This window comes from Protomyctophum bolini (assembly GCF_963924005.1).
Source record: "Protomyctophum bolini genome assembly, chromosome: 17".
In the NCBI taxonomy this organism is placed as follows: Eukaryota; Metazoa; Chordata; class Actinopteri; order Myctophiformes; family Myctophidae; genus Protomyctophum; species Protomyctophum bolini.
The window spans coordinates 24,760,260-24,774,174 of NC_137878.1; the positions used below are offsets into that span (position 1 = coordinate 24,760,260).

Here is a 13,915-nt window from a genome sequence, read left to right on the forward strand (position 1 = left end):
AATTATGACTAGATCATCATTCATCACACACACACACACACACACACACACACAATCTGTGTCAGGCGTTAGACTAAACATAATAGTGTATTGTATGGTCAACACCATTGTTTTCTCATTAAACTCTCTCTCTCTCTGACAGCAGACATGAAGCCTACTACTACACAGCCAAGTCAACCCCATAGCAGAGGTGACAGCTTCCTCCAAAGCACATGAAACGTGTGGTCTCTCCCTCACCATCCTTTTCTCCTTTCTTTGCACATGATATCCATAGAAAGAGGTAAAGTGAGACAGAACAGCATGGAAAGAGATAAAAGAGGAAGAGATTTATTTTCCATTCTGTGCTGCGAAACGCCTAGCATTCAAACTGATGCATACTGATGCCGTGCATACATAAGACTATGCAGTGTGCGTCTGCCGTCTGCCTTTCATTTTGTCGGCCATGCAGTGCCAGGGTACTGACGGAGGGCATGACGATAGAAGCCGACATTGTGGCCCCAATCAAAACCACAATGTCTGCGCCCCCTAGGACCTTCACGTTGATATCATCTACATGTCCTGCACTGCACTGCACTGCTCTGTGTGTGTGTGTTACTTTATTTGGTGAATGTGTGCATTCCCTTCTCTTTAATCAAGGAGTGAGTGGAGCAGAACAGACCAGAGAAACAACCTGGAAGCAGTCTGACTGTCTGTGTATTTATCCGTCAGTCTGTTTAGATTAACAGACGTCTATCTTTCTGTCTGTCCGCCAGCCAGCCAGCCAACCAACCAGTCAGCCTTCCAGCCAGCCAACCAGCCAGCCAGCCAGCCAGCCAGCCAGCCAGCCAGCCAGCCAGCCAGCCAACCAACCAGTCAGCCTTCCAGCCAGCCAACCAGCCAGCCAGTCAGCCAGCCTTCCAGTCAGTCAGCCAGCCAGCCAGCCAGCCAGCCTTCCAGCCAGCCAGCCAGCCAGCCGGCACCACTGCATTCTAAATGCCATGCTAACTAACTGGTTCCGGATGTTCATCCGTCTCACTGAATGGATTACTCTGAGAATATCTTCATCAAACTGCAATCTTCTCGTCTATCGTTACCGGCCGCAGGGACCACCTGGATTCAGTGGGGCTCAATTAAAACCACACTGATATGACTGTCTGTTCCTCTATTCATCAGCTAACATTATATGAAGGAGAAAGAAAGGTTTGTGTGTGTGTGTGTGTGTGTGTGTGTGTGTGTGTGTGTGTGTGTGTGTGTGTGTGTGTCAAAGACGAGAGGCGCTGTCTGAATTAATTCACTGCCCCTTCCCTTCCTTTCCTCTTCTCGTTTCCTTCATCTGCCCCATCCTGTCCTCCTTCAAACTGAATTCTCCATCCATCCATAGTCTGTTTTCCTTTTCCTTTATTCATTAACCACTTAAGTCCCACATGGGTAACCGGAGTCCCTCAGGGCTCAATCTTTGTTTTTCTGTTTTCAAGCTCACAATGCAACAACGCGTCAGTGTTGACTGACGAAAACGAATTGGAAACTAAATGAAAACTAAGCTATGGTGACCAAGACTAATAGACCAACAATTTCGTCAACAAATAAAAACTACACTAAAATCTTCGGAAGGGACTAGTGGACAAGAGATTCAAGTCATTTTACACTTGGTTGCATGCTGAAAATAGCAGATCTACAAGCTCACAATGCTTGTAGATCTGCCATTTTCAGCAAGTGTAAAATTAGGCCTTACGACGTCATCAAGGCCCTTAGTCGACTAATTCAACTGTAGATTTAGTCGACTAAAATCTCACGACATTTAGTCGACTAAAACCAGACTAACACCAAAACACTAAAACTAAATGAAAACTACTCAAGAGACTAAAATCTAAATGTGCTGCCAATAACAACACTGCAACGCGTCTGCCTACCTGGTGAGCTTGTCGATCTGCCATTTTCAGCGAAAGCTTTCCTGATACTGATGCTGGGTTTTACTTTTAACTTGATTAACATGTGACGTCTAAAAGGTTGAATCGATGAAATATACATTAAATAATGGAGCAACAACAATTACATTATGTTGCAGGAGGAGAGTGTGACTCTATTCTAAGTCGATGCACAATCACAGCCCATACTCTCTCTCAAGATCAGAGAATAGCAACTTTAAACTCTGGGAAAAGCTCTATGCATGTTGATTGACACGTGGAGCAGAAAGACAGAATTGTGTGTGCGCGCACATGTGCGTGTGAGAGAGAGAGATCATATGACCCTTTTGAACTCAATTCATAGGAGAACAAATTGTGGGTATGTCTAGAAATAAAGCAATACAATACAGATGTGCCTGTCTATAAGAACCTTAACAGGTTTGTTGGTCTCCTTCTGACTGGTTGGTTAGTGGGCTTAGACTGACCTCTGCTGTTCATATGTGGAATTACATGGTTTGTGAGGAAAAACACTTTGACGTCTCCATCTCTCTTTTTGTAATTGCATAGTAAAAATAAAAATCCACTGATTTGCTAATAAAGCAATACAATTGTATATTTTCCGGATGGGTAAGGCTAATTTATGCATATCTTATTTGCTTTTCAGATATCAGCCATCCAATAAAAAGAAAGAAACAAGCAACTTCAAAATATTCCCCTACGATCACACAGCATTATCTAGTTCATTATATACATGGGCAACAGGGCGGCCCCCACCTTCACCCTCAGGTTAATAGCAGAATACTGATCATATTTATTTCAGCGGTTACAATTCCAATCATGCAGACATGACCAGCTTTAATTACTAAATTAGTAGCTAAATGAGTAGTATTAAGACGTTATTGTCTTTTTTTTATGTCCATTGAATTTAGTTCATAAAGTTAACATAACTATAATTAAAGGCATTTGAAATTAAATAGAAATATTACTTTGCAGGATTCCAATTCCGATTCCAAAAAAATATTTCAGGATTTGAATTCATATATAGCAAAATAGCTGATCTACAAGCTCAAAATGTGTCGCAGTGCGACGCGTTTTGAGCTTGTAGATCGGCTATTTTTTTCTACAGTAATGTGGCCCTCTGGAGTGAGTGTGGAACTATAGTGGCCCTCTGGAGTGAGTGTGGAACTATAGTGGCCCTCTGGAGTGAGTGTGGAAATATAGTGGCCCTCTGGAGTGAGTGTGGAAATATAGTGGCCCTCTGGAGTGAGTGTGGAAATATAGTGGCCCTCTGGAGTGAGTGTGGAAATATAGTGGCCCTCTGGAATGAGTGTGGAACTATAGTGGCCCTCTGGAGTGAGTGTGGAACTATAGTGGCCCTCTGGAGTGAGTGTGGAAATTTAGTGGCCCCCTGGAGGTACCAGGCTTGTTTTCCATGGCATACTATTATATCAAGTTAGGAACCACCTTCCAAGAATAATCATGCAGGCTGCAATTCCAACATTATCCACAGGATGACAGCAGTGTTTTGGATACATAATATTACTGTAAATGAATTTAAATTATTAAATTGGATTATTCCAAAGTGAGGAATATGTTGATCTGACCTCATCAAACCCCGCTACACTCAAGACACGCTCCATATATGGCCAGTACAGAATTAATTCAATAATATGTTGATCTGACCTCATCAAACCCTGTACACTCAAGACACGCTCCATATATGGCCAGTACAGAATTCATTCCATCTTATGTTGATCCCATGCCAAAGAGGCAGCGCTCGACCAGCAGTCTGCCGTCTCCCAGGCAGATGCGTGCACGCAACCTCGCCCTTTACCTTGCCCTCAGGGCGTCTTACTGGTAGTAGTAATAATAAAACTATTTGTATACCACCTTTCATCAAAGTGCTTTACAGAGCAGTGGAGGAAAAAAAAGAAAAGAAAAGAAAAGCAAAGGCATAAAACATGATTAAAAATAATAGCAGTAATGCAATACAGCGAGGACATGAATTAAGGATTCTAAAAGTCTACAGAGACTGCCTGTCGAAGGTGTAGTGGGAGTTTGTTCCATGCCGTTGCAAATTGTGGCTACAAGCAGGCCAGCAGTGAAGGACCTGAGGGGGGGCGGTTTGGGACATATCTAGGCAGGCAGTCATGTAGGTAGGAAGGTGTGAGACCATTGATAGCTTTATAAATGAGTAAAATAATTGTATCAATCCTATAAAAACAAACCGGGAGCCAATGGAGTGACGCTAAAACTGGAGTAATAGGTTATCTCATCTTAGTTTTAGTTAAAACTATGGCTTTGGACAAGTTGTAAATAACGTAATCTTTGGCAGGCCAGAAGAAAAGTGCATTGCCGTAATCAAGCCGGAAGAAAACAAAAAATCCAAAATCTTTCTTAGCAAATAGCAAAACCAAGAATATAAATGACTAAACCAGTGGTTCCCAAACTTTTTCCATGTCAAGTACAAGTACCCCCAAATTGACACTAATGATCCCACAGACCCCCATTTGAAAATATATGCCAGGGACCCCCATAAGAAAAGATTTTTACAGCTCTAGCAGTGATTCTCAACCCGTTAATTTCAAGGACCCCCAGTTTGGCATTAGTCTACGGACCCCCATTTAATGACATGTCTATCTCTGGGACCCCCAATTTATATTGTAAAATAAATGTTAATTTAACTCTGAGAGTGAACAAATGGAACCAAATGGACCTGTTGGTTCCATTTGTACACTATCTGAGTTACAATACAGACCCATAAGGGTCCATATGATTCCAAATTATCATTTAGCTGCGGGTCCCCCCTGATAATGAATTGTATTTTTATAACGCTTTTCCTCAAAGCTCTTTACAATGGTTCATTCATTCATACATTGGGAGGGTCCGCCCTGGAACTCCCTCAAGTACCCCTGGGTCCCAGGACCCCACTTTGGGAACCACTGACTGGACTAAACGATACAATAACAATGTAGAGTTGTATAATAACAAAGTAAAACCTGCCAGGGGTTTGTATGGCAGTGGTGGATCATGGGTACCACACTACTACTGTATAAGCTACCTCGTTTTATCTGGTTTGTAAACCAAACAATCTGTTTTTTTTATTGTATTTATGTTATTCCTGATATCTATATATTTGTAGCCTATAGGCCTAATCATTGTTTTTCATTCACATACTTTTATAGGCTATATAGCCTGTAGCTTACCTGCTGTTATTCTGCCTGGGGGCAATATGCAAAGACAGACAGATGAAGGCTGGCCGCGAGGCTAACTCGATGGATGGTAGCCTGCCTATCTGTTCTGTTGACTTATTGGAGTCTTGGACTGTGGACAACTGTGGAACAAAAGTATATATTCAAAGTTCAAAGTTGTATCACTTTTGCATAATGAACGGTCTTTTTCATTTGGTCAGCTTCTCTTACACTATACAGAGTATTGTTTGTGCACCTGCTGTCTTCCTTGGTGAGCAAATGTCTTGACTCTTGCTCAATTTTTCACTCGTCGTCATATCCAATTATCCATGAAGACAGATAGCCTAGCTAGAGCCTATACAACATGTTGCTTTTCAGTAAACAGGTAGACCCGTACAACTTTTGACTGTAGATAAACCGTGTAGGCCTGCAGCGAAATTCACAATGATTAGCCTTTAAACAGCCGCCTTTAAAACTATAAACTGCGACTCTGGCTAACACTGCGAGCAGTGTGTGTCTGCGCACTAAACTGCAATAAAATAAATGGCCTGCTCTGCTGTGTCAAATCAATGCTAATTAACAACAAGCGTTTTAGCCTAATTTATTTTGTAGCCTACTGTTGTCCGTGTGCCAGTTAGCAACAGGAAACGTTTCTCTTTTTTCCCCCTCCCTCTTTTTTTTTTTTTTTTTTTTTTTTTACAAATGTTACAAATTTAATATTTAACCCTAGAACACTAAACACGGGTGATTTTCATCCGGACGATTATATTTGCATTTTTAATAAAAATATATAGGCCTATATAATTTTTATCCCACGATTTTGTAACCCATTTTTCACCTTTAAGAAATGCATGCAATGCGTTCATTATTTGATCCCTGACCCTGAGACGAAATCCAACATCATAGAAGAACTGAGAAGAACACGTTTATCCACAGTCACAAGGGGGCGCTCTGTAGTCTTTACCAAGACGATCTGGTCCCGTTGATTGAGCTGAGCTGAGTTTTCTAGGTCCTGTTCAGCTCAATCAAGAGGACCAGAACACACCTGCAGCCGCCAGGATCCCTGATCTGCGCTCTGAACACTGGTCAGCGAGTGGTATAGGCCTATGACTAAAACTAAAATCAAATGTTGCTGCCAAAAACAACACTGAAGTTAACAGGTGCCAAGACTACCAAGTTACCCTGCTACTTGTAATGGGCCTCCAGACATCTGTCGCATCCATAGGTCCAGATGGCTGGAGGGCTGCTTGACTGACCTTCATCTCGACTCCACCTTGCACTGGCGTTGGAAGGGCGAGTGCTGCAGTGCAGACCCTACACCATGCCGCCCTGGCTGTGTCCATATAAGGGCATCTATGTCACTATGACACTGCCCTGAATGGGAGACCTTCAAGAACATACGGCCGCTGGTTCGAATCCCGTCTGTCGCGCGTCCAAAAGCATCAAAGGTGACCAAATCTTGCACACATCAAACATAAATGGCTACAGTAAAGCCGCATTTTTCTTCTCTTTCTCTCTCTTTTTCTCCTCTCTCCTCCCCCCCCCCCTCCCCTGGACGAGTGGCCCCCACCTTGTGCGCCGGGTATCAACTGTCTGTCCACTTGCCCTATTATGGGAATAGCCCCCATGCCCTCAGGTGGGGGCTGTGTAGCATGGTGCGCCAGTTCGACTTGGAAGGATTTCCCAGCATGCCTCAGGGGCGGACCCACACTTACTGTTTTATTGTTGTGGCAACTGTCCTCGCTATTTGAGTTATAGAGAATGGTTTTGGTTTTTGGTTTTGTGATGGATGTTATTTATTTCCACATGTGTAGGGGTTTGGTTATGAAACTCAATGTTTTACTTAGTAGTAGTAAAAGTATCACTACTGCAATATAGAAATACTATGTTACTAAGTAAAAGTCCAGAATTCAAAACTTTACCTATGGGTAAAAATACTATTGGCTTCAAAATGTACTTAAAGTACCAAAAGACTAAAGTAGTCATATGCAAGAATCTCCCATTTTACATATTTTCAAATGTATAAAATATGTAATAAACATTTTGAAAATAGCAGATCTACAAGCTCACAATGCATGACATCTTGTAGACAGACCCATTGGCTATTGTTAAATGGTGGAAATGTATATTAGGGCTCAAGTGGTTAATGCATGTTTTGTAATAATAATCAAAATCTACAAAGTAACTAAAGTTTTAAAATAATGTATTGTAGTAGAATAAAAGTAAAATGTGTTTGAGATGTAGTGGAGTAGAAGTATTGACTATTGAGAAGTACAGTACTTACTGTAAGTAAAATGTAATTATTTACTGTCCACCACTGCCAACTTCTATTGCATTGATTGATTGATGAATGTATGTAACAGATGAGATTGGAGAATCATACAGTACATTTCAGCACAACTCAATACAAAACTGTTAACTGTGGACGACACCATAAAGTATTACACTTGTTTACAATAGGGCCCACCATGTTCAATTCATCATAAATTCATCGTTACGGAGTTGAGCACACAGGACACAAGTGTGTCTTGCGTGTGTCTTACGTGTGAGTGAGGCCTTCGAGCACTTCATTGTGAAAGAACCAAAACCATGTTGTTGGATGTTTGGTTCCTTTTTGTCAGGAGGACATGAAACTCATGGATTGTAGCTTTAAAAGGTGAACACAAAACATACATACCGGTATAGACAGGTATGGGTTTGCATTTCGCAATATGAAAAGCTAGTGTTACCTACATCTCTTTAGTGATGTCTTAGCTTTTGTCTTCTAAATCATGAGCAGTGGTTCAAATTTCATATTTTATTATAAATTAAATCAAAGGCTATAAATAATATGTTAGCGCCGACTGCACCCGTATACACAACATCCTTCCTACTATAAATGCGCCACGTCTTTGTGTGTGTGTGTGTGTGTACGGTTGTAATGCACGTAACTCGAGAACCGTTTGAACCACCGACTTCACATTCGACACACGTTCCACACCCCCACAGGGAGTGCAGTGCCAGGTATCGAGTCGGTCGGACAGTACAAGTCATTTTACACTTGGTTGCATGCAACCAAGTGTGGCAGATCTACAAACTCACAACACATCTCACAACACATCGTGCTGCGACACGTTGTGGGCTTGTAGATCGGCTATTTTCAGCATGTGTAGAATCAGCCATTACGACGGCATCAAGGCCGTGTCTAATGAAGTACTGTCACCTCATAGACACAAAATACAAAAATTGTGGCATTCCATCTTTAACTGTCAGGAAACACAGAAAAACACAGCTTTCAAAGGATTGAAGCTTTAAATTGCATGGAAAATGAACTCAATTCATCTGTAATTTACACATGTATTCATACTCTGTGAATTAGTTAGGTTTAGAATAATTTATTGGAGCAGATACAAAGATTTAATCAGAAAACACTTAAAAGAACTATTAAGAATAAGAAATTCAGAACATTTACACAGCATTTTTTATCAGAAATATAGAATTACTCTTTAAAATAAAAAGTTCATAAACATAACCTCAAAAGTTGGTCCCAGTAAAAAGAATGAGAGGATTGTATTAAAAGTGGTCACTAAGGGTAAGAGGCTGTACGCACATTCAGATACGACGGACTCGCCTAAAAATGCGTACTTGTCCCGATGTCCATTACATATAAGCACAAATCTTCTGTAGTAAGACACAGACAACGTTTAAAAAATACAGAATGCAGAACAAACTCTCCTTGTTTCCTGGTTTACAATTTCTTGTTACCTTTTTTTATCGTGTAAAAACAAAAAAAACAAGAGAAAACAAAAGTTACAAAATTAGTTTCATGGCGCTCACACTCTCATACACCCAAACCTTGGGATGTTCCCGTTTTAAGTCTCTGTGCAGTGGGGATATTTCTGTACACGCGTGTGTGTGTGTGAGTGTGAGAGTGTGTGTGTGTGTGTGTGTGAGAGAGAGAGAGAGAGAGAGATAGTGTGTGTGCCTGCACGTGTTTGACTGTGTGTTTGACTCTGTGTGTGTGTGTGTGTGTGTGTGTGTGTGTGTGTCTGTGTGCGTGTATTATAGGGTAATAACGGTGCCGTCCTCCTCTACCCCGCCCCTGGGCAGTGCCAGGCTGTGTCGTGGGTCCGTTTTCAGGGAGCTGAGGATTTTGTGCAGGCTGCCGTTGCTGTGACGGAGAGCCGGGTTGCTGCTGTGGTGCTGGGGCTGAGGGTGGTGCAGGTGTTGGTGGTGGTGGGACTGGGACTGGGAGTGGGACTGTGGTGGTGGGTGGGGGTTATGCTTGAGGTTCAGGTCTCTGTGAAGCTGGTAGCTGAGGCTGCTGTGGTGGTGGTGGTGGTGAGAGCCACCGTTGAGGCTGGGCTGGGAGTGGAAGGAGGCCGTGGAGACCACGGAGGCGGGCCGCGGCGTGGGCGGGCTGGGGGAAGGTTCCGGCAGGGGGGCTGCCGCAGGCACCGGCGCTGCTGCGGCGGAAGGGACCGGCGGATGCGCGATGACGCGCGACACGTCGGACGCCACCGACGCGTTGGACCTCCGCGACGGCCGCTTGATGCTGCTCTCGATGACGATGTCGGCGTCGTCGTCGCTCTCCAGGTCGTCGGGGTAGCCGTGGGCGGCGCCTACGCTCATCATCCCTGCGGACGTGGCCGCGGACAAGCTCGTACAGTATCCCGCCGAGCCGCTGCTGTCGGAGGACTGGCCCGAGCTGCCGGAGATCCGGCTGCTCCGGACTACGTTGTTGCGCTGGTTCACCGGCTTGACCGTGACGATGAGGTTGTGGCTGTTGGCGATCATCATGTCCGTGACCTGGTCCAGGGACTTGCCCGTCACCTCGATGCCGTTCACCTCCAGCACCTCGTCGTTGACCGCCAGCAGGCCCGTGCTCTCCGCCAGGCCCCCCGGGACCATGCGGGAGATGAAGATGCCCGGGACCTTCTCCAGGCCGTGCGGCGTCACCCGCACGCTGGTGCCGTCGCGGATGTAGAAGCCCAGGGGCTTGTCCGAGCCGTGGCGGTAGAGGCGCACACGGCGGTGGGACTCGGGCAGGATGTCCACGTCGATGATGGAGGAGACGGGCCGGAAGTCCTGCGGCATGCCGATGCGGATGTGCGGCCGCTTGCGGTTCACGTCGTTGTTCCGCAGCGCCACCACCGCCTTCTTCCGGCGCGTCAGCGTACCGAAGTTGGCGTAGTCGACCTCTTCTGCAGAGAGAGAGAGAGAGAGAGAGAGAGAGAGAGAGGAAGAAGAAAAAAATATTGAGAACGTGTAAGTCATGTTCAACTCACATAACAGATGTTCAACTCACAACTCATGTTCTACTCAATAAATAAATTAATAGCAATTAAATTCACATTAACCATTTAAGCCCCTTTTCTAAAATAGAGATCAAGTCACACGTGAGGTCTGCTATTTTGTCTATTTTTGAACATTTTCTCCAATAATGGATGGCATGAACAAAACAGGGAGTGGTTGAAGTAAAATAATGTTGCTTCTTATGAAACAAATGAAATGCGAGCAGAGAAACGTTGACGTGCTGGAACGAGTTCTTGAAGAAATGTACACAAGGAGCTCAGTAGCTCTGTCTACACAAGTAAATCATGCCGCGAGAGACACTTTCCTGCCTCTGCAAACTCACGGGGCCTGACACACAGATGTGCTCGGAAATACCACCGTCTGTGAGAGCCTGCACGTTAGCCATGTTTAATTTATACAATATATATGAGTCTTCATTCTTATATATGAGTCTTCATTCCTTATGCTGACAATGTGTTATTGTAGCCATTAGCATGTTTCATTCATCTATATATGGGTCTTCATTCCTTATCCTGAAAATGCATGATGTTATTGTAGCCATTAACAGGCCTTATATCCTCCTCCTCAGCATAAAGCAGGATCCTATAATATTTTATAATAAAGCGTAAACCACGTGTTAAAATGTTAAGACGATGACATGATGAGTGCACGTCAGCTTTATCTGCGTCTTCTCGCAGCTCAAGTTCAGCTGTGCCAATAAATACAGCTGCTGAAATCCTGACATGGCGTGTGTGTGTGTGTGTGTGTGTGTGTGTGTGTGTGTGTGTGTGTGTGTGTGTGTGTGTGTGTGTGTGGAGTGTGAAGAAACCTTCCTATGTGTGCTCACTACTGACAGAGGTGACCCAATGAGGAGCTACTTAATGCAGCTGCCGTACAAACATATAGATCACATACCAAACAGATCACACACACACATGCACGGACGACGGACGTGCACAAACATGCATGCCCAAAAGTCTGGGTAATTAAACTCAATGTTCGATTGCCAGATCCATGCCTTTCTGGAATGAAACCGCAAGGAGAACATTCATATTCACTGCACTAAGCCAAACTAGATCACTTTCAGTGACATTACTAGTAGTGAAATGTATAAGTTTTGTGTCTGTTCAAAATGTTCAAAAAGACAATTGTCACAAATGTTGGTTGCTTTTCATTTTATCCCCAAATGTAGTTACTGCTGACCTGTGGAGCAGTGGTTCCCAAACTCCTTCATGTCAAGGACCCCTAAATTGACACTAATGAGCCCACAGACCCCCATTTCAAAAAGACATACCAGGGACCCCCATAAGAGAAGAAATGCATTAGTCTACGGACCCACATTTAATGTCATTTCTATCTCTGGGACCCCCGATTTATATTGTAAATCAATGTTAATTTAACTGAGAGTGTACAAATGGAACCAATGGACCCGTTGTCACCAGCCACTGGTTTCACTGAGGGAACGAAACGCATGCAGAGGTTCACACCATCTTCCCACTATCAGTTCCACCTCAACCTCTGAACAGGCAGCACCTCAACTACACGTCCTCAACCAACCAGTAGGAGTTGCTAGTGACCTCCCCTCTGAACAGGCAGCACCTCAACTACACCTCAACCAACCAGTAGGAGTTGCTAGTGACCACTCCTCTGAACAGGCAGCACCTCAACTACACCTCAACCAAGTCTAGTGCAACAAGAACACTAGTCACACAACCAGTGTTATTTGGCAGCAAATGTTGATTTTAGTTTTAGTCAGTCCATTGAATAGTTGATTTAGTTCACATTTTAGTCACCTGGAATGTTTTAGTGTTTAGTCTAGTTTTAGTCGACTAAATATAAGATTTTAGTCGACTAAATCTACAGTTGCTTTCAGCATGCAACCAAGTGTAAAATGACTTATACTGGATCTCTTGTCCACTACTCCATTCCTAGTTTTCGTCAGTGGAAAAAGGTAGTCGACGAACATTTTTCGGCATAGTTTTAGTCGACCGAAGCCAGTGTTATTTTTATCTCTACAGTATTGTGGCCTCATTTTGACTATTTAGAAGAAAAAGAGAAGAGAAAAGATGGAGCCCAACTTGAGCATTGATGGAACACCAAGCACTTATTTACTCTGGGGAGTCACAAATAAGGAGAACAAACTTGAGAGGATAAAATGCATTAGGCTCCCCTCACTTTGATGGATATAGTGAGAGACACAGACAACGAGATAAGAGCCCCATGTTAAATAATCTCTCTTGCTCCCCCCCCCCCCCCCCCTTCTCCAGCCAACAGGAAATCTGGCCAATGCAAAGCACCCTGTGACAGGAAGTGGCGGTCCCCAAGGCGAGTGCAGCGGTTCCACTGCTTCCATGGCAAGAAGAATGAGTCATGCTTACCCTGTTTGGGACACCTGCATTACACAATAAAGCAATAGAGCTGTGTGTGTCTCTGTGTGCGTGTGTGTGTGCGTGTGCGTGTGCGTGCGCGCGCGCGCGCATGTGTGCACCCGTGCGTCCGTGCGTGCGTATAGAACACATTCAATATTTTAAAGTACTTAGTGTAGTACTTGGTGTATTTTACTACTTTTAACGGTGCATTATGATGCTCTTATTAATGGATTGAGATGACTTGACTTGACTGGACTAACTAACAGTTTTATGCCATGAAGTTGATTTTTTCCATGAAGTTGTTCTTTCTTTTGTCCTTTTTGTTCTCTCTGTTGATACTGCTGTATGTTATGATTGCACTAAAGGGAATTTCGTTGTACAGTATGTCTCCTACAGTGACAATAAAGACAATAGGTTTTGTACACAGTATGGCACTACACTAGCAAAAAGTAATGGACATTCATAGCATTCTTCTCTTGTTCTGCTATATTTTCTCAGTGGGAGTGTTAAGTGTGCCTCGGCCATCATACATTGTTGCGCACTGAAGATAGCAGATCTACAAGCTCACAACATGGCGCACCGCAAACCCATTGTGAGCTTGCAGATTGGCTATTTTAGGCACACAAACCAAGTACAGTACAAATCACGCTACACAAGCCCCTGACTCATCACTTTTCTACCTCTTACTCCCGCATCCTGTGCAAGAGTTTTAACTCACAGGAGGACAGCCTGTTCCAATAACGCTTTGCAAAACACACCGTGTGGTTAGGGAGGTGTTAGGGGAACGGTCAATTGAAAATAGCACTCAGTCAGCAGACGACGTTGACATGAAAACGGTGGTCGGTCGCTGCTTTGCGGCCCCCACGTGGAGAAGCAGATGGCCTCTGAGGGATTCGGAAGGCCAGAGACCCCCAGAAACCACATAAACGCAAGACAAGCAGGTCGACTTTCACATAATGTCTCTGGCTGTGCCAACACGTGCCATGCCATTGCAAAGCGAAAGTGTTTTAACTGGCTGACGGAAAGAATAAGTCTGGAAAATACCTTCCTTCAATGTCCAGCTGTGGTGAAATGTGTTTCTAGAACAATGCCAATTTTATCCCCCCCCCCCCCCCCCCCCCCATTTGTTTTTCGTGAAAGCTTCTGAATGTCATCAAAGTATGGAGTGGTAGGTATTCTTAGTTTAGTGTGTACGTCG

The 13,915-nt window shown here is 43.9% G+C and overlaps 1 protein-coding gene across 1 annotated transcript in view; it reads right to left on the reverse strand.

The window, feature by feature from the left end:
- Positions 1-8,428: 8,428 nt before the first annotated feature.
- The window catches only part of pard6gb (par-6 family cell polarity regulator gamma b), a 48,494-nt gene continuing 43,007 nt past the window's right edge, over positions 8,429-13,915 (reverse strand). Inside the window, exon 3 of the mRNA XM_080787425.1 lies at positions 8,429-10,257. Within this exon, the coding sequence (XP_080643551.1) occupies positions 9,116-10,257 (1,142 nt within the window). The 3' untranslated portion in view covers positions 8,429-9,115. The remainder of the gene's footprint in view (positions 10,258-13,915) is intronic.